At 36.6% G+C, this 22,565-nt stretch overlaps 4 protein-coding genes across 11 annotated transcripts; 1 reads left to right on the forward strand and 3 right to left on the reverse strand.

Moving 5' to 3' along the window:
* Nucleotides 1-410: 410 nt before the first annotated feature.
* Nucleotides 411-2,014, forward strand: LPA19 (photosystem II 11 kDa protein-like protein). 7 transcript variants are annotated; one of them, XM_088126671.1, is made up of 5 exons: nt 411-565; nt 642-841; nt 941-1,085; nt 1,315-1,718; nt 1,799-2,014. In XM_088126671.1, exons 3-5 carry the CDS (start codon nt 1,007-1,009, stop codon nt 1,934-1,936), a joined length of 621 nt encoding a protein of 206 aa, XP_087982797.1. In that variant the 5' UTR covers nt 411-565; nt 642-841; nt 941-1,006; the 3' UTR covers nt 1,937-2,014. The 7 variants fall into 7 exon arrangements, with proteins under 7 accessions (XP_087982797.1, XP_087982798.1, XP_022138383.1 ...); XM_088126672.1 differs by having other exon boundaries at nt 642-815; XM_022282691.2 differs by having other exon boundaries at nt 642-704.
* A 423-nt stretch (nt 2,015-2,437) lies between these two features.
* On the reverse strand, nt 2,438-5,515 carry LOC111009910 (imidazoleglycerol-phosphate dehydratase 1, chloroplastic). 2 transcript variants are annotated; one of them, XM_022283145.2, is made up of 8 exons: nt 5,179-5,513; nt 4,945-5,069; nt 4,646-4,750; nt 4,387-4,479; nt 3,587-3,661; nt 3,398-3,460; nt 2,968-3,077; nt 2,438-2,850 (listed from the first exon to the last, which is right to left on the reverse strand). In XM_022283145.2, the coding sequence occupies exons 1-8, from the start codon at nt 5,405-5,407 to the stop codon at nt 2,823-2,825; spliced, it is 828 nt and encodes a 275-aa protein (XP_022138837.1). In that variant the 5' UTR covers nt 5,408-5,513; the 3' UTR covers nt 2,438-2,822. The 2 variants fall into 2 exon arrangements, 1 of the variants encoding a protein (XP_022138837.1); XR_002601285.1 differs by lacking the exon at nt 2,438-2,850 and having other exon boundaries at nt 3,336-3,460; nt 5,179-5,515.
* An 821-nt stretch (nt 5,516-6,336) lies between these two features.
* Nucleotides 6,337-15,026, reverse strand: LOC111009619 (uncharacterized). Its single transcript, XM_022282757.2, has 8 exons — nt 12,371-15,026; nt 11,597-11,726; nt 11,422-11,504; nt 10,162-10,400; nt 9,513-9,599; nt 8,627-8,726; nt 8,278-8,491; nt 6,337-8,173 (listed from the first exon to the last, which is right to left on the reverse strand). Exons 1-8 carry the CDS (start codon nt 14,576-14,578, stop codon nt 7,308-7,310), a joined length of 3,927 nt encoding a protein of 1,308 aa, XP_022138449.1. The 5' UTR covers nt 14,579-15,026; the 3' UTR covers nt 6,337-7,307.
* Nucleotides 15,027-17,505: 2,479 nt separating this feature from the next.
* Nucleotides 17,506-21,060, reverse strand: LOC111009721 (putative serine/threonine-protein kinase WNK9). Its single transcript, XM_022282911.2, has 7 exons — nt 20,552-21,060; nt 20,394-20,431; nt 20,069-20,296; nt 19,766-19,986; nt 19,513-19,670; nt 19,009-19,423; nt 17,506-18,931 (listed from the first exon to the last, which is right to left on the reverse strand). The coding sequence occupies exons 1-7, from the start codon at nt 20,624-20,626 to the stop codon at nt 17,940-17,942; spliced, it is 2,127 nt and encodes a 708-aa protein (XP_022138603.1). The 5' UTR covers nt 20,627-21,060; the 3' UTR covers nt 17,506-17,939.
* Between the last annotated feature and the right edge of the window lie 1,505 nt (nt 21,061-22,565).

Here is a 22,565-nt window from a genome sequence, read left to right on the forward strand (position 1 = left end):
ATAAGATTTATTAGAATCAAAATCTCAAATTAAACGGACATATGTAAAATATTGTGTAATATAATTATTAAATAACACAAGTTGAAACATCCTTACTCAATACTAATATATTTATTTTCTAATTTTTAATTCTAATTTATTTATTTTCTAATTTTTAATTTAGTATCAAATTTGCAAGATACATTATTTATAAAGGTTTATTGTTATTGACAAGAGTATAATTAATTGGTTAAGTCATAAATCTAAAAAGTTGGAGACTCAAATTCTAACCCGTTGAATCGGAAACAACGTGGACATAATTAAATAACTAGCCTAAAAGGTACAATTAAAAATACAAGATGATTATCTACTTTTATCGAGTTAATTTAAATGAATTTTGTGTGATATAACATTTTAAAAATACACCTATAATATAAACCTCAGATTTGTATGGATAAAGTCTGTATCCACATTTCCGGGACGATTATAAAAACCCAAATCCAAACGATAAAGCTTGTTTCTTTCCAAATCCCAATTCGCGCTGCACCAAGAGATCGACGGAAAGCTCTTCTCTGCATATCCAGAAGTAAGAACTTGAACTTGAACTAATTATCTTCCAATTTCTTTACCTGATTAGGTTTCCAAGTTCATCCTCTTCTCAGGATTCGGCTTCCCACTGATTCTTCGCTGCTCTGTAACAATGCTGGCAGAAAGATAAAGATTAGGTACGCACACGCACACCCATGGCTCTGGTTGACTTGATCAGTCTGTTCCTGTCGCAAATTCGGTATTCAATTGATGAACAGAATCTAATTCGACCACAACAGGCTTAATGAGTACAGCATTTGAAAAGATTTCTATGGTTTGGTTTTCTAATTTGTTCTAATCAGAGGCTGCAATGGGGAGGTTTGTTTTACACGGAACCCACGATTTCACAGAATAATGGTTTATTTTCCTGCAGGGGATGAAGCTGGAGCCGGAAGTGTATAGAGGCTCATTTTGGTTGGAGTAATAAACTAGGACGAAGATGGCTGCATTTATGCAAGCAAAGATCTGTCCCAGAACTACTTCATCATTGGATAGAATCTTTAGAAGTGAAAATGGGGGTGAGTAACATCACCTGTAGCCATAAGTTTATGTTATGGATCTGTAGCCATTGTCAAATCTAAATTTCGTTCGTAAGACAGCCTCATTCTTGGGAAAATGAGGATTCTTTTAGATGCTTTTAAATTTCAAATGTATTGCTGTAGGCATGGTCTTGAATTACTCTCACGTTCCTGAATCTGAATGCACCCATACAAGAACTTCATTCTTCTACTCTTTCTTTCTTAACAGATAAACTGCGATCCAGGTCTCAAGTTGTGCTTCCATCTCAAGAAGTTTGTAGACGTCAGTTATTGTGTAATGGCATGTCATTGGTTGTGTTTCTCGCATTTAACAATGGATCGATGCCATTGCTGGCCCGGGCCGAAGAAACCCCAAATGACAAGCAGGAGGAGGATAATGGAGTTGTCGGGGTGATTAAATCGATATTTGATCCAAATGAGAGAACCAAATCCGGGAAAGTATTGCCAAAGGCTTACCTGAAGTCTGCAAGGGAGTTGGTGAAGACACTGCGTGAGTCAGTACAGGAAGACCCCAAGGATGGCGCTAAATTTAGACGAACTGCAGACGCTGCAAAAGAATCGATTCGAGATTATTTAAGCAATTGGTTGGGGCAGCAAACAGTTGCTCAAGAGGTATACAAGTGAAAAACAGATAATGTAGTTCATGATGATCATCAGGAATTTATAACATTTCTTCCATAAATCACTTGCAGGAATCTTACGCTGAGCTAGAGAAAGCAATAAGGTCATTGGCCAGCTTTTATGCAAAGGCTGGACCATCTGCGCCACTGCCAGAAGCTGTTAAATCTGATATACTGAATGATCTGGACAAGGCTGAAGAATTCTTGTAATTGACTGGTTTTAGAGCTCTAAATGAATATTTTTGTTACATAACATTTCACCTCTGAGATTTTTGAGTTTTGCGGCTACTTCTGTTGCTATGCTCCTCCATCCTTCTTGATCACACAAAGTGTTCAGATTCAATACTTTCTCATCTGTGAAATTGGCTAAGTAGAAAAAGAAATTTACGTTCAATGGATTGAACAAGAAAAAGAACAGAAAATTGTAAAACTCAGTGTAGTAGCTGATGAGGTCTTGTACATCACTTACTAAAAACCTAGCATAAGTGTTCACATCTTCTGAAATTGGCTACTGTGTAACATGTGACCATTTGAATGTTGTAAATCAGTTTTTGGACTACAATGAAATTCATAATTTTCTAGTGAAATACTACAAATTTTAGAACTTCCTAACATCTGGATAAGCCATTTCTGCTCTTATCCTCTCTCCCAAATGCATAATGAATAAAAAGATAAAATAAGAATAAATAAAATAAATCAATCCTCAGCCACTGAATTTGAGCCTTTGTTGGTCAGTATTATTCAACAGAAGCAGTGTTTTGCTCAAGGCACACTAAAGCACAATAATCCTTTAGAATTTAAGCACGAGGCCCAAAAAAAAAAAGTGCGAGACGGCACTGGGTATCAAATGTATAAATATCATTACAACAGAGACATATGACGAAAAATGAGTCAAGCTGAAGCATAAGCTATTTTCATATACAATATTGTTCTATCATCAACCATACAAGAATCCTTCAGCCATCACCTTTCTGCTCAAACATCCATCTCCAAACAGGACCGAAGCAAGCGTTAATCATTCGCTTATAAAGTGGAGCTCCGATCAAATATACCTTACTGTATGCACAAATTAGTCTTTCCATGATGATGTCGACAATCAACTACGTGATAACACACCTTTTGAACTGTAGACCAAACAAAAGAAACATTGTCACGACATGTCAAAGGTAATTCAATTGATGTATAGTATAGCTTAGAAAGAAAAGAGATAGACAACCAAGTGGACAAATAGGAAATCATACCTGGGCACAGTGCCAAGTCGACGTGGATCACACTCCGTTGCTTGTCTGAGGGCCCTGGCAAATGCTTTGAATGTTGCTTCAATAATATGATGAGAATTCTTTCCAGAAAGCTGTTCGTCAACAAGTTGTTTTTGAAAAGAAAAAATTTAGAACAGAAGTTAGCTACAAAAACTGGACATCCAATATAGCTATATTATATATAGTACAATCATGAGACTGATGGATAATCATAAGATAAGGAACTTTGACTCATGCAGAAACAATATATTTTAAAAATCTTCCAATAGACATAATTGTAATGCACAATTAGGACTATGAAAACAGATTATTGCAAATGAGGCAAATACAACAAGAATTGAAAGAGTTACATGATTCATTGTTTTGGGGCTTTATTCCATCATGTTATAAAACTGCTCCAAGTTTCTTATACCTGTCGAATGTGAAGAGTCATACCGGAAGTATTCACCAGAGACTGGAAAAAATGCTCCACCAACTATGAGGATTAGATTTAACATAAAAATATAAGTGTTAGAAACCATTCCAATAGAAACAAGATCAAATTAGGTCCACCGAGATGATGGCATGAAAGCATAAATGAAAAAAGAACTGTTTTGATCACCTGAGTGTCATATGTTCCAACTCTCTCAGTAGGTATCTCTAGGTCATAACTCAAATGAGGTCGTCCAGATAAATCCTGTATATTAACTCTAACTGAAGTTACTAGAATGCAGAAGAAGGAATCAATACACGCAAAGGCATAAAATATACTTGCAAAATCAGAATATATACAAAATGCAGATTTTAATCTTCGAACATATAAGAGGTCTCAACTCTCCTAACCATAGGTTCCAAAAGCTACTATAAATCCTTCCCATTTCCCAACCCTGCCACTTCCCTGCTCTAACTGATTTACAGACAGCTCTAATCTTAAGCCTATCTTAGCTTAAGGGTGCATAGTGAAAATACTCTCAAGTTTCAATGAAAGCACTTTTTCTCTAAGTACTTTTGGAAGAACAACTAATTGAGTGATTCTCCTAAAATGCAATTAAAGTATTTTTTTAGTCTTCTTAGAATCTTCAACATCACTTTTAATTACATAATCAAATACTATATAAATATTGAAAAATGCTTTTAGTGGGCTTAAAGCACTTTTCACCGTCCCAAAAGTCATCGAACACTCACCCTAAATCACAAATTGTCTAGCTCTAGCAATTACATCATTGCCCCACCCCATTAGAGTTATTGCTCTGAATTCTGAAACTATGAGACTTATTCTCTAACAAGTGAATCATTTAAGGTAATTGAAGGTTAGTTTGCAGTGGAAGACAATTATAACTTGCATTGACAAATAATCTAAAAGTGATTATTAACACCAAGAACATGAAAGCTTAAGTAAAGAAGAATGTCGCAGGATCATACTAGGGAGACATGTATAAGTGCTTCATCAAGAGGAGCTGAGAAGTCTCCAAACCGGTAAATTCCTTTCCGATCACCAAGTGCATTCAGCAAAGCCTAAAGAGCAAGAATATCTAGCGTATTAACTTGCAGTAGAAAATATGATGGAATTTTGCCTGATAATTTGACACTGAACCTATCGACATAGAAAATGTCTCCAGTCATACAGTAATACAATCTGGAAAACTAAGAATTTCAACTTATGTAATAGATTATGCAATACCGATCCAATTGCAAGGGCAACATCTTCGTTGGTGTGATGATCATCAATGTGGATGTCTCCCGTAGCCCTTACGTGCACGTCAAAAAGCCCGTGTGAAGAAAGTTGCTAACATGATCAAATAAACAAAATTAGTCACCGATACAATCAAAAGAACTACTATATAACAAATTCCACAGCAAAAATACTATTGTAATCCAAATTTCAGATAGGAAGAAGCTAAAAACAACCAGTTACTCTCAGTTAGGAGCTTTCTTAAAAGAAAAAGAGAATTTCGAGTACAAAATTGGGGAACCACTAACATCTAACATATGATCAAGAAATGGTATCCCAGTACTACTATCCGCAATCCCAGAGCCATCCAAGTTTATCTTGACCGATACATTCGTTTCTTTAGTGACCCTTTTCACTTCGCCAACTCGAGGTCCTGAAAATTCGAACAGAAAAAAAATAAAAAATCACGAGGAGCACCATCAATTTCAGAAAGCCCATGACGAAAATCAGTGAGTATATTCAGAACTGGGTTCAGACTCAACCTGAAGCATTTGAAGAAGTGACTACCGGTGACCCGTTTCCTTGAGATGAAGAAGCACAATTCACTGTCCTTTTAAATTCCATTCTGTCACTGAGTTTGACAGATAAAACAGAGCGATGAAGATGGAATGGCGAGGAAGGAATTTGAGGAACCCTAATCCCGACCTTGGGTCTCAGAAGCATCAGCAAAGTGGGAGAATTTAGGAGGCGGGGAGATGCAGAAAGCTCCATTAGAAAGGGGATTTTGGGTTTAACTGTAAACAAAAATACCTGAGACCAACGAAGGTGGCCTCCCAAAGTCAAAACTGAAGGTCCTCAACCCTGGAAGAAAAAAGATTCCATTTTTCTCGCTGTGATTTTACCTTAATAAATTATCTTTTAATACGATGCTTCCAATCCTTGGGGTTGGAAGTTGGATATTGGAAATTTGAAGATACTCTTAACTATTTTTAAAATATTCATTTCGGTTTTTGTTTGCAAAATTTTAATACAAATTCTATATAATAGAAATTATTTTAATATAAAATTATGACTACATTTTAAAAAGAACATTGAATATAGTGTCATGTTGAAATTATGATAGAAAAAATGAGATAAAAAATAAATGAATGGACAAAACGATCCACGTGAACCAAAAGAACATTTCAGAAGTACAAAGATTAAATATACCAAAGTTAGAGAATACAACAATTAAAATAGATATTTTAAAAATTTTTAAAATAAATAAAAATTGAAAGTATACAAAATAAAATAATATTTTAACATATTTTTAAATAAGCTAGCTTTTTAATGAATTCATAGATTATATATTTTTTTTAGAAATATACCTAGACAACTCAAAATTATAACAAAATTTCATCAAAAGCATACGCCTCTAAATTTTTGTAGTACTAAAATCTCAATGATCATTTTTATAACATGTAGAACTGAAAATTCGGACTTACAACCTTATGAGCACCAATCTGATCATTACGGGACGCTCAAATCTCCCCTACTTGCACTAAACTTATTTACATCAAGTTTGAATTTGAGTTAGATATGAATCATGTCACTCTTCAAAAGTTCATTTAACACAGTAGTATTACACCATTTATGTGTTTGGAAAAAGAATCATATAAAAAGTAATTGAAAAAACAAATTTCAAACGAAATACAGGTGCATCAGATAATTACAATTTCATCTTCATATAAGAAGTAATTCCAACAACAGTTAGAGAAGAGAACAATGGACTCACCATCTCTTACAGGGACTAAAAACTATATCTTTCTTTTACTCTTTTTTTTTTCTTTCCCACACCTTAAACTTAAACCAACCATCAACTCTCATGGTTGGAAAAGAAGTAGCTTCCGAGAAAAATGCTGAATTTTCTGAAATTAGAAGATGCCCTGATACACAAACAGCAGCAAAAAATACACAACAAAATGAGAGATGACTATAAAGCTTGGAGATTCCAGCAAACAGCCTATACAAAAGGATGCTCATATGAATGAATATCAATATATTTATCTTAAACACCCCACCACAAAACCTACAGAATTTTAAATTCTCTAGCTCTCTTGTGATGGTGATCACCTCGCCGGTTAACAGATACTGTCGAGACATCGTGGCGCTGGAACCATGTAATCAATCACTAATACTACAACAGGATTTTGCTCCAACAGATTAGCTTACCTTGATCATGAATGGAAATGCTCCATTTCTATAATATGTGCTGGTTTGAAGAGGTACCGATACCGAACCTATTAAACCGAAGCGGGATCTCACCAGACCATGGAGTCTGAGCTTCAAAGCTAGCCAGCCATATTGAGTTCATATATCACAGCAGCAATTTCAGAAGAGATAGGCAGTGAACAGAACCATGCTACTTCCTCCATCAAGGACACCTCTGAGAACTCCAGGGCCGAAAAAATCATGTTAACAATCACCCAAGTTGGATTATGATCTAAATTGCCAAACTCAGCGTAAAGTTGAATAAATCCCGTCAAATAGCAATATTGATTATTGCAACTCGTTCTCAAGTTAAGCACAAGTCATTTAGCAACAGAGCCCTGCAGAAACCAGCAAACTGGTTGGCACGAGAAATAGCCCAGGTAATTTGGAGATGAAACATCAACTTGGAGTCTCAAATTTATCAAACTGAACCAGATTCAGCTCTATCTTCCTGCAAATCCCCACTTGAATGTGAAGAATTTTCGCTGCAACACATTCCCTCAGAAATAGCTTCTTTCCCACAAGCTATTGGATTTTTGCAATCAGATAAAATATCCAAGGGGCGTCCATTAGTGCCACACAAACCAGCAGTATGGACAAGTGGACTTTCACAGACAATGCCATCGGCAAAATTTTCATCCGAATGAGCAGGTTTAAGAGCATCAGCATGGGCATCTTCTTCACAATCATGGCCATTAATCTTATTCAAAGAATCATCTTCAGAAGAATCCATTATGGGTGTATTTTCGAACTCATCAGTGCCATTCACTAAAGTTGAAGGAACAGATTTCTTCTCAGAACCAGATTCAGCCAACTTGTGCCCAGCATAAGAGTCAGCCTTAGGTTCGTGAAAACTGTCTGATGTGTCAACTGCCATACATTGGGAAGTGGACCGCGAATGGTCCTCTATGCCATGGTGAACTTCAGGCTTATTTTTGGTTGGAAGAGGGTCGCACCTTGCATCAGATGGAGACGAACATTTCCTGTCTAAGGGACATTTAGCAGATTCATCACCAGAATGAGAATCTGAATTTACAGCTTCCTTTGGCAAACATGAAGGTTTAACTTCATGAAATGCATCCAGGGAACTATTCACCACGGAAGTATCGTTTTGAGAAACAGACACGGATTCAGGATTCCGGTCAGTGACAATTACTTCGTTTGTTATCTCCTTAGAGTTATGCCGTTCATTGTCATCACAACTTTGAGGTTCATGCCCAGATGAGGTCTCTGTATCGATCTTAGGACTACAGAGCTCTGTACTTCCACAATCCGTTTGCTTTGCACCTTTTAAGCATAAACAGACGAATAAACATTAGCAGACAAACCAATTAAAAAAAGGAAAAAGAAAAAATAAAGCAAACAAACAACAAAGACATCTATATCAAAACCTGAGCCAGAAGTAGCATTATCCTCAACAGTTGTTTCTTTGATTAACAACTTCTGCAACATGTCTGTACCAGGGAACACCAACATATTCATCAATCTCATTTCTTGCTTGAGTGATTGCTCCAAAGGACTAAAGCCAAAAATCACATTCCATGTATGCATGAGTTCAGCGATTGCTGGTATAATCAGTTTCTCAACCTTGAACATGCGGAGAGCCTAAACAGAAGAAAAACACAATAGAGGTTTGAGGCATTGAAGAAAAGAAGTTCAAAATATAACTTTTTTCAAACCCATGACCGTAAACTACCAACAAATAGGATGAGATTAAGTAACATCTTTCTTGTAACTTACGGATTCAATTGCACAAAAAAGCCGACGGCACATTCCTTGACGTCTATAGATATGGCGGGTTCCAATGAATGGCATCTCAGCTAACTTAGTCCCATGAAACCTAACCATATAAAAGATAGCACACATCAGCAAAACCATACAACCCAAGCAAGAATAAAAAAAGTCAAACACTCCATCTTGTAGGCATATCTTTATCCAGAAAGTCATAAGATTAAAACATCTCAAATCCGTGAAGATGAATTATCGATTATATGTAAAAGCTAACTTTTATCAAATGAAGTCTTCAACTTTTACTATCATATCTAAAACTCACTAACTGGACACACAACTACACTTGACAACAACTCCCTACCTACGGACCACCAAAAGAAAAGAAAAGATGTATATAGACTCTCCCGTATTAAGTCCCTCCCATCAAAGCTGACTACAAGTTCAGGAGCCTTTCTAAAAACCCCACCTGACAATGAAGGCTCGTTTTCTTTTAATGGATCAAATAAATCCAAAAGGAGAGTTCTGTTTTTAGAACATTAAAGTTCCAATATAACAGCACTGCAACTTTACAGCATCCGATAAAATCACACAGAAGCATTCTGAGGATTTGTGGAAAAACCTTCTTATGCAAATGAAATCCCTTACTTGCACACTTACACGATAATACAACTAGAACCAATTTACAACCCATCAACTGGCAAGATCAGTACAACTGCCAAAAAACAAGCCATACAAAAACCAGAACATGAACTCTCCTAAATCATTCATCAATCAAATTTACATTTAGAAACATACAAATATTTCAATCCACAGCTCGGTCTATTTGATTTTTTTTCCTTCTGCCAATACCAAGCTAATATGAACACACAAAACCATAAAGTGTGATGCGTGATACCTGATTGTTGCTGCAGAGATGATTTCATCACCCCTTTCCAAAATGGCAGCGTAGAAGCCACTATAGTTCAGCCTATAAAAGTTTGATCTGAAAAGTTAAACATAAAACTCATCAATTACCTTGTTAAGAAAATGATTTTGAAAACAAAAAATTTGCAGGAGATTGTGATCAAGCAGTTTTATCCATGTTGGAGCAACCAACATTAAGTAGATATAGCAAAAGTAAACGTAAAAGTGAAGAGAGATAGAGAGAGAGAAAAGCTTGTAGCGTGCCAATAGAAGTATAGACAATACAAAGGAAGATTGCAAGACAAGAATGAATTCTGTATCAGAATATCAAGAAATTGAAAGTAATGTTTCTCTTTAATAAAAATCTCACTGAAAAGTTTATGTTTCTTGTCCAAAAAAAAAATGAAAGTACTTGTTCACCGGATGCTCAGTACCACCTAATCGGATAATAGAAATTTCAGCAAGTACAACAGTTAACATAAAGAGCTAAGAAATATTGTTAATGGTAACAATGGAATAAAACCAAGCTTGTCTTCATGATATGTTATCACTTGAAAGAGCACTCTTAGAATATCAAAATCAAGATGATTGGAAACAAACTACATCATTTTTACTTCAGTCAAGAAAACAGCTCTTCTTACCCACAGTTATAGAGAACATTATGAATTAGATTTATCCCACTCCTCCTGTCAACAATAGGCAAAAAGCATTCATCCATAACTGTTAATGCAACAGCCAGTTTAGAATTGCATTCAATCCTTTGAGAAAGTCCTCGAAGAGATGCATCTGAATCTTCACTAGTTCTACGAACGAGAGACCATGAGAATCCTGCATCTAATTCATGTTTCACCCCAAGATACTTCTGCAAACTCTCAAAAAGCTGTAAAAAACAAAAATTAATACTCTGGGAATATTTCAGTGGGGAGAAATAGAATTTCTTAGAACAACTTGAAATTAGAAAACATCCACCAGGGTAATGTAGTAACTTAGGAACCTTATCACGACATGGTCACCAGCATGCACAGACAAAAAGCACAATATCATGGAAGTCCATATTCACTACCACATTCAAGTGATTGAAGCATAACAGGGAGAAGCTCCAAGGTACATGAACATTAAAAAGGAAAAGTTCCACGACAAGAGGTTTTTTTTAAGGGAAACAGCAACTCTTTCATTGATGTAATGAAATTTACAAAAAAATAAAATAAAATAAAAATCTAAAAGAGTAATTGCAAAAAGATTTTTCTAACTTGCACCAAGTGGCTGCTGTGCACAAAATAAGATTAAATAAGAGTAATCAAGATATGGTCAATTACCTAAATTTTCTTGAAAATAAAAGGTTTTAATCAAACAAAGATTTGTTTGTCAAAACGTTATGAAACATGAAAATCATATAACTATATTTTCATTAGGAAAAAAAAAAAGAAAAAAGACAATTGGAGTTCATTTAAAAAATTTTAAATTCTACCCTTCCATCTCGGACAGATTGCAACTTCTAATGTTGAGAAATCATATTAATACTAGTCCAACTTTTAGTTATTGAAATGTCTTAAAGTTGCATGAGAACTTAATTATCAACCAAATATGTATGCAGGTCTACATAAAGCAATCGTTGGAGCATCACTAACGGAACAAGAAACAAAGAAAGAAAAGAAATGTTTGGCTCTGGTTTAATTAATCTCTTGGTGGTTTTCATCAATAGTAAGCTAGACATATCGAAAACGAACACATCCGTAAGAATCTTCACAAAAACAAAAAGAACAAACCGATGAAAAGGTAAGTAATTACCAAAATTTCTCAACAAACTTAATCATCCACAGTAACAAATATCTAACGAAAATTTTTAAGTCATAGTAAAAGAGAAGACACGAGAGATGAAAGAAATAGAAAATTTTTGCTACCTCTCGGCAGGTCTTGCCACAAAAAGAAGTGATTGCACCATTGGAAATAGAAGTATCCATCTCTTGAATGCAAGATTCATGAACTGCGGCAATAACCAAAATAAAAATTCTAAAATCACAGTGGTTGAGAGAGCAAGAGAGAAGACAAAACCGATAAAAGGAATTAAAGTCGTACATTTTTTCTCACATAACATACAACTTGATATCACAGAACCAACGTTATCGTCTCCGTGAGAAACATCAACACTGGCAACTCCACAATACTTGCAAGTACAATTTGGGCAGTGCCAGTCGCCAGGAGGAATCTGTAACAAAGGAAGAAACAATCAAGGGTCAAATCTTGTGTATTTGTAAATATTTGGAAACGAATACACAAATTTCGCTGCTTTAAGTTTGAAGGAAACCATATAGAATAGTGGCTTCCCCCAATTGTGTGTGCGAAAATATACATATATATAAATATCGAGATACCAAGCCAACATGAGACAAAGTATTCAACTAATCTACGCTAAACTAATTCCTGGTTGATAATAAATAACTTTTATTTGGGGATAACTGATCAAAAACATAAAATGAGCTAAAATAACTCATACAAAGAGAAGGGAAGAGAGGACAGAGACAAATAAAACGTGTTAAATCACAAAAACCACAGTCAATGCCAATTTTCACAGCTTACTATACAAAATTTTGTGTGTACACATGCCTGTGAGAGAATGTCCAAACAAATAATCCCATCCTCATCTGCACATAACTCCCTAAACTCAGTTATACAATCTTTCCAGCTTCTTAAGAAATTTACAATCATAAATTGTGACCAATAAATAAAATTGAACAAGTGGCAAGGGACCACAAGAGAATGGGGATTAATGATGGAAAAAGATACGGTACACCTTGCAACACAATAGGGATGAACCTATAAACCAGCAAGAAGGAAGAACTAAACACACACCTGAATGTCTAAACAGCTCTGATGAAAAGTTGATGGACACCCATCACAACAGATCAAGTCTCCACCATCTCCACAGATACCACACGTATCATCATTTGGATCATCGCCGTCAATTTCCACTGTGTGGAAACTGAGGCGTTTACCCTCCTCCTGTCTATTCCATGCATCTATCTGGCACTGCAGAAGAGAAACCCCAGACTCCAAAAAGATGTTATGAAAGGGTTGGCGTAGTTTGCTTCCAGCATGAATCTCAAACTTCGAAACAGTAAGGATTTTGCTACAGCAACCACAATGAATGCCGTCTCTGGTAATCCACCCCTCGAGCATCACTCGGGTCTGTCTACGATTCATGTACCGGACCTTTTGGCTCAACTGCACAGTTCCAGAATCAACAAGCCAGGAAAGTAGAGTCCTTTTACCAGTATATGGAACAAACCCATCATTCTCTGAATCTAACCCCTTACTAGATCCACGAACCAACAATCCAAGCTTTCTTCCTTTCCTTCCATGTAAAATACGTGAATTGAATCCAGAAGAAGGTTTTCCAATGGTGTCACGTGAATGCTTACTAGAACTTTGACCTTTTGAGTTGACACTGGGAAACCCATTCTCGTTTGATTTATTTTTAAAAGATTTTCCACCCTGCTTTATAAAAGAGCTTAATTTTTCTTCATTGCTATCACTGTCCATGCTGTCCATGTCATTTTTGGTACCAACAGATCTCGGTGCACTTACTTCTTTGCCATTTTCGCTGTCACTATCATCTCTTCGCTTACTTTTCCATTCTTTCTCAATTTTCTTTCGAGTTTTCCTGGTTAATTGACTAAGAATATCGTCTGATATTGGCATAAATGAACCGTCAGCACTAGGTTTAGCCTCTGCTCCTTCTTCATTTAATTGCTTTTGAAGGGCATCATAAGCCTTAATAATTGACCAATAAGCTGTTCCAGCGGGATTAACATAGACAGCATCTAAATAATCTCTATTCCTTCTAGGTCTGTAATCAATTCTCCAGCCAGCACTAAGGAGCATTCCCCTGATCCTTTCACGTAGCTTTTGTTTTTCCGTTCCACTTCCTCGTTTTACCTTTCCTTCCTTTGCTGTACTTGGGGGAGCCTCTTCACATGGAGTTTTCTCAACTTCACAGCTTGCCCTCTTGGTAGATTTGTGAGCTTCAGCAACCTTTTTTCTGGGCTTCAATGAAACACTGCTATCACCTGAGTCCCAACTGCAACCCTTGCCAGTTTTTGTTGATGCTGATGTTTGAAAATCTGCATGGTCCTTCTCTGGCTTTATAAAAGGATCCTGTTTCACATGAGGTTGAGTTTCTGGGTAAACTGAAGGTGTAACTAACATTTTCCTCTTCAAAGTATCTTCAGTCCTTAGACTCTTTCTACTTTGTTCTAGTTTGCGATGATCATAAATGTCAGGAGCTCCACTCACATTCTTCTTCTTGTTTACCATGACCTTCAGAACTCCATTCTTCCCCTGAACCCTGATTGCTTCATCAGAATGACCCTTAAACTTCTCTCTCAACAAAGATATAGGGAGATGAGCACCATCATTATCTGTGTCAAAATTAGTCTTCCTGGGAGGCCTGTCCCGGTCAAAGCTATTGGTTTGATCTACATACAAGTTCTTTCTCTTGTCCGCAACAGCATGCCTGCTAGAAGTGGTTCCAAATTCCCTCTCGGTGCCACCTTGGGGCAGGTTAACGGAACTAAGATACCGTCTTTCTCCACTGCCATTAAAATGCTTCCTCCGCCTGTTCTCACCATCAATTTCATCGTACTCATTGAACTCAAAGACATCTAAGTTGTCCATATTTCTTCTCAAACCATCCACATCGATCCTGTTGATCAGACCATCATCATTCCGATTATCATACTGCAACCTATCCTTCTTTCTGCTACTACCACTCTCGTCCACAATATCCTTTTCAAAAGAATTCAAACCATTACAAACCCGAATGGTTTCGGAACCAACCCGCCTGCGATGGGGCAGCAATACCTCATCACTGGACCCAGAATCACTCAAAACCAACCTCGGCCTCTTCTTCTCCTTCTTTGCATTCAGCAAGCGTGAGCTTGAAGAACCGGCGGCGCCTCCTAATCCATCCTCTTTTTTCCTAACAATTAAGCAACCAGAGGAGTTCCTAGTCTTCACCAAAACCCCCGACGGACCAGCAGATCTCACACCGTCCTCCATGTGAATCAACCCCAAAGGCAAGAACCCTAAATTACGAAATTTTCCTCCATAATAAAATTGAGCTCGCCGGCAAACCCAATATAATCCAGCCCACACGAACCCTAATTTGATACCCCCGAAAGACCCCGACCAAAACTATCAGATCTGAAGCAAACAGACCCGATTCCCCAAGATTTCCAATAGAAAAACCGAAACAGAAGCACCCCCCACCGGGGACGAGATATCAAGAATCTTACCTCTACAGAAAGCTCTAGAATTCCGTGGCCGGAAATTGGCTTCAATTGGCCGCTCAATGCCCCGACGTACGAAACTGATCAGACACAAGTCTCTTAGTTAGGATCGTCATGCCCACTTTATTAAAAACCAAACCAATTATAAAAATTTGCAGTCTTTTTTTTCCTCCTCTCTCTTTTCCCCCTCCCTTTCATTTATTTTTCAAGCACAATACTCAGATTATTTCTTTTTTTTCTTTTTTATTTCTTTTTCCCTCCAAATCTCGTTTTCCTAGGTGGAGCAGGACGCCAGATAGCGGTGACGATCTGGCCACGTAGGACGATACCTGAGCTACGGTGGATTGTAATATGGCGTGGCAAGATCTCAGTGGGAGAAGAAGATTGCTAGCTGTTTTTACAGTTCTGACTGTACTTAATTTGAATGTCTATATATTTATATATATTTTTTTTTTCGTTTTTGGAATTTTTTATTTTCGGGTTTGCAATTCTGCATAGCTCATAGGGTAGTATTTTGGTTTTGTTGGGGTCGTCCTAGTTAAGGTATTGACGAGGAAGTTGGTCGGCACGCGCGAGCAGAGCGCGTGAGCATACTCCGAGTGCACCGGGATATTTCCTTCTTGGACGTGATGGTGATGATGGGCTGTAATATGGGCCGTATTCAAATAAATGTTCGGAATTTCGTGGGCTGGGTTTTTGATTAGGCCCACTTGTTGAGCCCAAACTTTTGAAAAATAGTTAAATCCAAAAGGCCTACTTTTCGTATTATTTGCATTGCAAAATGCAAACCATTGTTCCCCGTCACAGTGATGCAGGGAGTTTTAGATGAAATGTTTATTTAGGGATTTTTAAAAATATTATTTACTGTTGTTGGGCTTTTTATTTGTGGGCTTAGGGCTCTTTATTTGTCTTGGACATTGGGGTAGAATGGTCTTTTTCAATTTTCAGTTTGGGCCTATTTGGATGGTTTCCCTTTCAGATTTGTAAAGTATAATTAAATTGTACCTTCGACGTCCAGCAAATGAACAAGATGTCTTAACATCGGTCCTCAATAAGTTATGTTAGTTTAGTTTTGTTAGATTGTTGATAATGTTAGACAAGGTCAAACGACCTTCCATGTGAAAGATGGAGAGAGGCTAACAAGAATCGAGGAATAACTCTTAAATCTTTCTATAACTGAAGAATAACACTTTAGGGCCTCGGTATCAACCTCAACCTTAGTAAAGATTGAGCTGATGTATAATAGGACCACTCATAATCGTCCATTACCCACATCCTAAAAGTAACTGACGAAGTAGGACCCACCTATCTACGCCTATAAATACAAAGATAAACTTCGATTGGAGGTATGCAATTCTAATTGTTCATCTCAATATTAAATAATTCGTTGATCAGAGTGATCATAATTCAGAACAACTAACCTCTCTATCTTTTTACAATAGTATAATATCGTCTGTTTCAAATCGGAGCCTTCACAGTTTTTCTTATACGAGTTATACGAGACTTTAGCAGCATTCTCAACAAATTTCGATATACAAGGAGAAAAGAAAATGCTTTTGATAGGTATATTTGAGTGAATGTTGAGAATGAGAAAGTTGGGTTTGTAAGTGTTTGGTTTCAAAGGGACATGCTTTGCTGGTGGTACGGATACCTTCCACTTTTTTCTCCACTTTCTTCTATTCAATTCAACGTGGGAAGGCTGGCTTTTGGAGCCACTTTTAAGAAAAAAAGTGATCTCAGGAATCTCTTTCCGCCATTTGCAGCAGCCATTAATGCATTGAAGCTACCTCAAAAATGCAGTCTCGTAATCGCTCGATTTTTGGAAAAATATTAGAAGAGCAAATATCGCATGTCTTAAAAGCACGCTAAGGTGATTGTACCCAACGTGCTTCAAAATAAGTTTATGATTTTAGATTTTATCCGTCTAGTGTATTTTTTTTAATAGGGTAAGGAAGAAAATTACGTGTGATTGTAATATTTTTTACCCAGTGAGGTAATGTGCTTTGAATCTTTCTTCAATGGAGAGTTTTTCACATTTGTGCTTCAAAGTTATTTTCTGCTACTGTGGTAAAAGTTGGAGGGTTTTTCCTATCAAATATCAATTGGCATCCCAAAAAAATCTAGCTATGAAACCACATCTTCATTTAGAATTTGAAAATGGGTTAAATTATAAGTTTTGCCATGAATATTCAATATTGTGCTTGTTAAGTCCATGTACTCAAAAAAAAATTTATAATAGGTCACAAACTTTCGAAATTATGTCTATTTTATCTATATACTTTAAACTGTTATTAATAGGTCATTAAATTTTTAATTTTGTATCTCATACCCCTCTACATTACTAAACACTTGATCTACTTGAAATCAGCTCACAAAAGTAATCTTTAATTATACCAACAACATGACATGTAAGCATTAAATTGGTAGAGTCAATAACGAGTATCCACTAGACACAAAATTTAAAGTTCACGTATCTCTTAGAAACTCTTTAAACTTAAACCACATAGAAACGCCCTTAAAAAAGTCCCAAACCCTAGTAAAAATTGTTTAAAGTACGAGGACTTAATTGACACAATTCTAGAAGTTCAGAGACGAAACTTATAACTTAACCTTAAAAATAAAACGACCCGCTCAAACATGAACATAAGCATTAGAAGGACAATATATACCATACTCTTGATTTGATAAGGATGAGAATAGCAAAAAGAAAGATGTGTGTTTTCTTATTTGTTTTCAAAGGATTGGTAAAGAGCCACAAGAGCCTCATATTTAAAGGCCCCAACCAAGTTGCCCAACTTGGGGCATGCCGCGGCAATCAGGCTCATGCCAATTCAATATGAGCTTCAAAATGCTTAGGGACCATAAAAGAAAGTGCCTTGAAATGGCATCCTTCAGCTTGCCAATTGACAAGCAAATAAGGCCAAAAACAGCTCATAAACTCACAAAGCATCCACTAATTAAAACAAATGGGCTGTTTTTTACTGTATTTTTCCTTTTGTTTTGGGAGACGTTGTTTAGTAGAGGCCAAGTAGTAGTAAAGTTTACAACTTGTATCTGTTATAGTAACAATTTTGTTGTTGGGTTACTATTGGTGAGGAGAGAGTAGTATTAGTGAGAGTTTCCAATGGATTCTAAAAGTCTATAGCATCCACAGGAAGGGAGGTTGCTCTTTGAAGAGAATGTGGAAACAATGCTCCTGTATAGAAACTCTTGGCAGTAAGCGTCGGCTCAGGGCTACACGGCTCGTCGACGACATTGATGTCGTGTTGAAACGTCTGGTTTTCCAAAATGTTGTCTTTAAGGGGGAGATGTGGAGTGAAATTCTTGCCAGAGGAGATGGTTGTGAGGAGAGGCTTATGTTTTGCTGCTTCATCAAAGGATACCAAAGCTCCGGCGTTGGATTTGACTCCCAACTGTTGATCCCTTAGTTCCCTCAACTGCATTTGGTATTTAGCCTTGAGCCATCTGAGTTCTTGTCGAATTTCGTTCTCGTGATCGTCGGGGAAAGCAAACGACATCGAAGAAGGATTCGACGAGCAAGAGTTTCTAGTTTGATGATTCTCCATATTTACACTTCTTCCTTCCTTCTCCAGTTCCGGCTGTTCCAATGCTCCATGTGACTCATTGCAACTGACTTCTTCAGATTCATGTGAGACAATCTCTGGTCCATCTCTTTGCGCCCAAATATCGGCGTACCGGATGTCGCTCGAATTCTCGGATGATCTTCTATGCGAATTTTCATCTCCACCGAACTGTTCTGACCCTTCAACTTGGTAGGTGATCTCTTCAAAACGGCCATGGATGGAAGCGCATCCGTGCTCTTCGGAACACTGAAGAATGTGCAGGTTCTTGTTCCCGGGGTTATTCGGCGAAACGTAATCCAAAATAGAACTGTTTAAAGCACAATTTTGACAAACATTAGAATCAGAACAGTCTGCAGTTTCCTCTGAGCTTGTTCCCCTCTTCCACTCAGGCACCAATGTAGCAATCTCACCATTTATCATATCAGCAATCTTCTTCACATCTTGATCAGTAATGTCAAGCTCTGAAACCATTTCATTTGCAACACTCACAGCACTGTCATTCTCCAAATCAAAGGGGAAGTAGATGTTCCGAATCCGACCTGCAATACGAGAAACATATCGTTATTCATAGATCGACATAACCATTTCTCAGCTTCATTGGGATTCTTTTCCTTGCCTTCTTTGTCTGCAATTCGGAGTCGTAGAAATATGCTGTCGTCGCCTCGCCTTCTCCCTTTGATACTAATATCAACATCTTCCAAATGCTCATCCTCTTGACAGGAAAAAAGATCAATTTCGCTCGCTTCATTATGACGGTAATCCAAAGCATTCTCAGCCTCATGACCAAAATAGTCCAAAGGACCATGAGAAATTCCATAAAGAGGCCCTCTAATGAGGGGATTGTTCAGTTCATCAAATTCTGAATAGTAGTCCATTGGCCTCAGCAATGAATCACAACCATCAACTTGAAGAAAAGGGTCATTCAAAAGCTCCCTAGCAGAGAGCCTAGTTGATACAGTAGCCAAGCATTTTTCGACGAAATACCGAACCTCGAGATCCTTTACCTTATACAAAGCATCTGGTTTCTTCCCCTAAAAGGAAAAAGGAACACAGATGGAAGAAATGTAACCAAATTGATACAAATAAAATGAAGCTGAAAAAGAAAAAACTGAACTCTTACTGATGTAACTTTCTTGTAAATCTGAGCAGGGTGGGAGCATTCACTGTATGGATATTCAAAAGTAACCATCTCCAAAATGCACATTCCAAAAGAATATATATCCACCAATTCATTATACTCCTCTTCATAAATCTCCGGCGCCATAAACTCCGGTGTTCCTGAAAATGAAGATGACATTACTAGAGTTCGAGAACACACACCTTCCGATTATCACAGAACCCAATAGATTACAATAAATTTAATTGCGACCTACCAACGCAACGAGCAACATAGGATTTACGAAGAATAGCAGCAAGCCCAAGATCACCAATCTTAACTTCCCCTTGATTCCCATTGACAAAAATATTGTCACATTTAAGGTCTCTGTGGATTACTGGCGGGTCATGGCTATGAAGATAGAGAAGACCTCTTAAAATCTGTCTGCACCAATGCTTCACAGCTCTGATATTAACTCTCTTGTGCTTCAGCCTGTATCTGCAAACGAGAGAAATTTTAGTAAAAGAAGAGATTTTTACCAAACCCCATTTGGGGAAACTCCATGAAAATTGGAACTCACTGTCTGAGAGTGCCGGAAGTGAACATCTCTGTGACGAAATTAATGTTTCTATTGTCAGTGTCGACCCAAGAAGAATAGAATTTCATAATGTTTCTATGTTTGAGAGTCTTCAACAAATGGATTTCCCTGTACAGCCTTTCGAGATCTTCAGGAGTTTGGAGAAAATCGCAGAGCTTCACTTGATTCCACGCCACTTCAATTCCTTCGTACTCATCGAAGGCTCTGTAACTAATTTCAACAAACAAAAAAGACAAAACCCATTAGAACAGGTAAAAGTGGGAGAAAGAAAGAAAAAAGAGAAACAGAAGAGATTCTTGTTTCTTACACTGTCTTCGATGCTCCTTTGCCGAGAACTTCATTGTACTGAAGAAATCAATGCAAAAAAAGAAATGGGTTTCACATAAAAATCCAAACTTGTTACACAAAACACGAGATATATTGATGGGAAACAATGGGTTTAAAACTTCAAACTTCAAAACGTACTCTTCCATATCTTCCGGTGGGATCAATTTCGACATATTCTGGGTTGTCTGGTTCAGAATTTGTAGCACCATTCATTCCTCAAACAAAATTCCCCTGTCTCTGTCTATTTATTTTTCTCAGTCTACGATGTTTCCTCTGTTCTTCTTCCAAGGAAGCGAGAGGAAGAAGAGGCAGAGGATTTGTCGAACCTCAGAAGAAAAGAAAAATAGAGAGAAATTTGAAATGGGGTTGTTTTTGGATATCGATTGGAGGAGGAGAGGAGAGAGAGAGGGCCTAGGAAAGTTCACCAAGAGGACAAAGGGCTTAATTGCCAACTACTCAGAGCCAACGAAGCAGAGGATTTGAATTTTGAGAGAAAAACAGGCCAAACCCACTAAATAACCTGACAAAACAGCCTCTCTTTTTCACTCTGCTCTTTCTCTCTGTTTCATCACGAGCTGTAAAACCCACACAACAAACTCTCTCTCTCTCTCTAGGGACCATACAAGTTAACAAAAATTAATGATTTTTTGGACAAAATTGTGTGGTCTGCGAGGGATTCGGGGTGGTGAAAGAAGTTTTTTTATTTCATTTTAAGGACATCGGTACCAAAATACTATTGAACATCTCTTCAAGTAGTCAATCATCCATCCATTTTTGGATTAAACCAGAGCTTGTTCTCTTATCTAAAACTCCGCACAGAGTAGAATCATAGATCATACTATGACTACATCTTTCGATGAATAACAATATCTTTAATATCTCCACAATGATATGATTTCACCCAAAGATTTCATATTAATGAAATAATTGATCTCATCTATATGTCATGAATGATAGTCGTTGTCCTTATAAACCCAATTTTTTTTATTTGTTTATTATTATTATTATTATTTTTTTTGGCTAAAGATTTTTCTTCTTTCCCATCACGAAAATCTTCTGAAAACTTTCTTCATTGAAGTGCTAGAGGAAAGAAACTTGAACCAATCTCTCATCTTGTTGGGTTTGCCTTACTTTTTCCTTTAAAGAAAGAAAGAGAGATCTTTTTTCTGATGAACAAAACTCCAAAAGTAGATTTTTTTTTTTTTTGGATGAAACTTAAACTAACTTTAATTTCATTTCATTCATTTATGATAACATGTCCTGTCTTTCAGATTGTCATATGTAAACTCTTCTCCCCACCCATTTAATGCTTAAATTATTCATTTTTTTGGGGAGTTATCCTCTAATGCCAAGAAATATATGAAGTTGCTTGTTTATATGAAACTTTCCAGTGTATCAAACATTTGAAAGCAAGGGACTATATAAAACTTTCCCATATGTGGATAAAAATTTTGAAAACAAGGAATTCAATAAAACTGAAATTTGCATTTGATTGGCGATAAAAACATGAATTTGAAAATAATCGATTTGAGTATTACGTTTCTACGATTTTATAATATGTGTTTGGTAGCAAATTTAAAATACGAAAACATATGAAAAATTTTCAATATTTTCAAGTCACACACCAAACATTATTCGGATCTAAAACCAAAATTTGAATTCAGGTAAAATATTAAAGAGATGCTTATATTTCTTTATTTGAATTAATACGAGAGATAAATAAAGGGGTATAGTCATGCATGTAAATGGCTAGAAAACATAATTTCTTTTAAAACCTTATTAAGACCAAATTAATTTGGGTTAGGTTATATTTTTATCCAAAAAAAAGTTCTATAATGAATGGGAATAGGTTACTCTCCTCATAGGTTGTTTGGTGGGTACGTAGGACGTTTATTGATATTAAATTTGATAGAATAGTTTTTAGAAGAAGAAATAAGTGATAGATGATATCTATATTTCAAGACAGGTGGATAAAAATTGTTGAACGCAAATTTAATTAATTGTTAAAATGTGTGATGACTTTGAACAATATTCTATGACTTAACTAAAAAAAATTGAAAAATTAAAGACTCAATATCTATGATAAAGTAATTGAAGTGACATGTAAAAGAAAATAATAGACAATAATAAAAAGGCCTACGATCCATTAATG

Source organism: Momordica charantia, assembly GCF_013281855.1.
Source record: "Momordica charantia cultivar OHB3-1 chromosome 7 unlocalized genomic scaffold, Mcharantia_2.0 BLBB01000007.1, whole genome shotgun sequence".
Taxonomy (NCBI): domain Eukaryota; kingdom Viridiplantae; phylum Streptophyta; class Magnoliopsida; order Cucurbitales; family Cucurbitaceae; genus Momordica; species Momordica charantia.

Bases quoted from the DNA above. Each gene is read 5' to 3' on its own strand.
- LOC111009721 (XM_022282911.2), bottom strand. From the start codon at position 20,626: ATGAATGGTGCTACAAATTCTGAACCAGACAACCCAGAATATGTCGAA. The intron at 19,987-20,068 runs GTGAGTTCCAAT...TCTCGTTTGCAG, and splicing joins ACTTCCGGCACTCTCAGACA to ATACAGGCTGAAGCACAAGA. The intron at 19,671-19,765 runs GTAGGTCGCAAT...CTTCATTTTCAG, and splicing joins CTATGTTGCTCGTTGCGTTG to GAACACCGGAGTTTATGGCG.
- LOC111009619 (XM_022282757.2), bottom strand. From the start codon at position 14,578: ATGGAGGACGGTGTGAGATCTGCTGGTCCGTCGGGGGTTTTGGTGAAG. The intron at 11,505-11,596 runs GTACGACTTTAA...TTATTGCCGCAG, and splicing joins TATGTTATGTGAGAAAAAAT to TTCATGAATCTTGCATTCAA. The intron at 10,401-11,421 runs GTAGCAAAAATT...TGTTTTTTACAG, and splicing joins GTGGCAAGACCTGCCGAGAG to CTTTTTGAGAGTTTGCAGAA.
- LPA19 (XM_088126671.1), top strand. From the start codon at position 1,007: ATGGCTGCATTTATGCAAGCAAAGATCTGTCCCAGAACTACTTCATCA. The intron at 1,086-1,314 runs GTGAGTAACATC...CTTTCTTAACAG, and splicing joins CTTTAGAAGTGAAAATGGGG to ATAAACTGCGATCCAGGTCT. The intron at 1,719-1,798 runs GTATACAAGTGA...AATCACTTGCAG, and splicing joins AGCAAACAGTTGCTCAAGAG to GAATCTTACGCTGAGCTAGA.
- LOC111009910 (XM_022283145.2), bottom strand. From the start codon at position 5,407: ATGGAGCTTTCTGCATCTCCCCGCCTCCTAAATTCTCCCACTTTGCTG. The intron at 4,751-4,944 runs GTTAGTGGTTCC...TGATCATGTTAG, and splicing joins TTCTTGATCATATGTTAGAT to CAACTTTCTTCACACGGGCT. The intron at 4,480-4,645 runs GTATTGCATAAT...CTTGCTCTTTAG, and splicing joins TTGCCCTTGCAATTGGATCG to GCTTTGCTGAATGCACTTGG.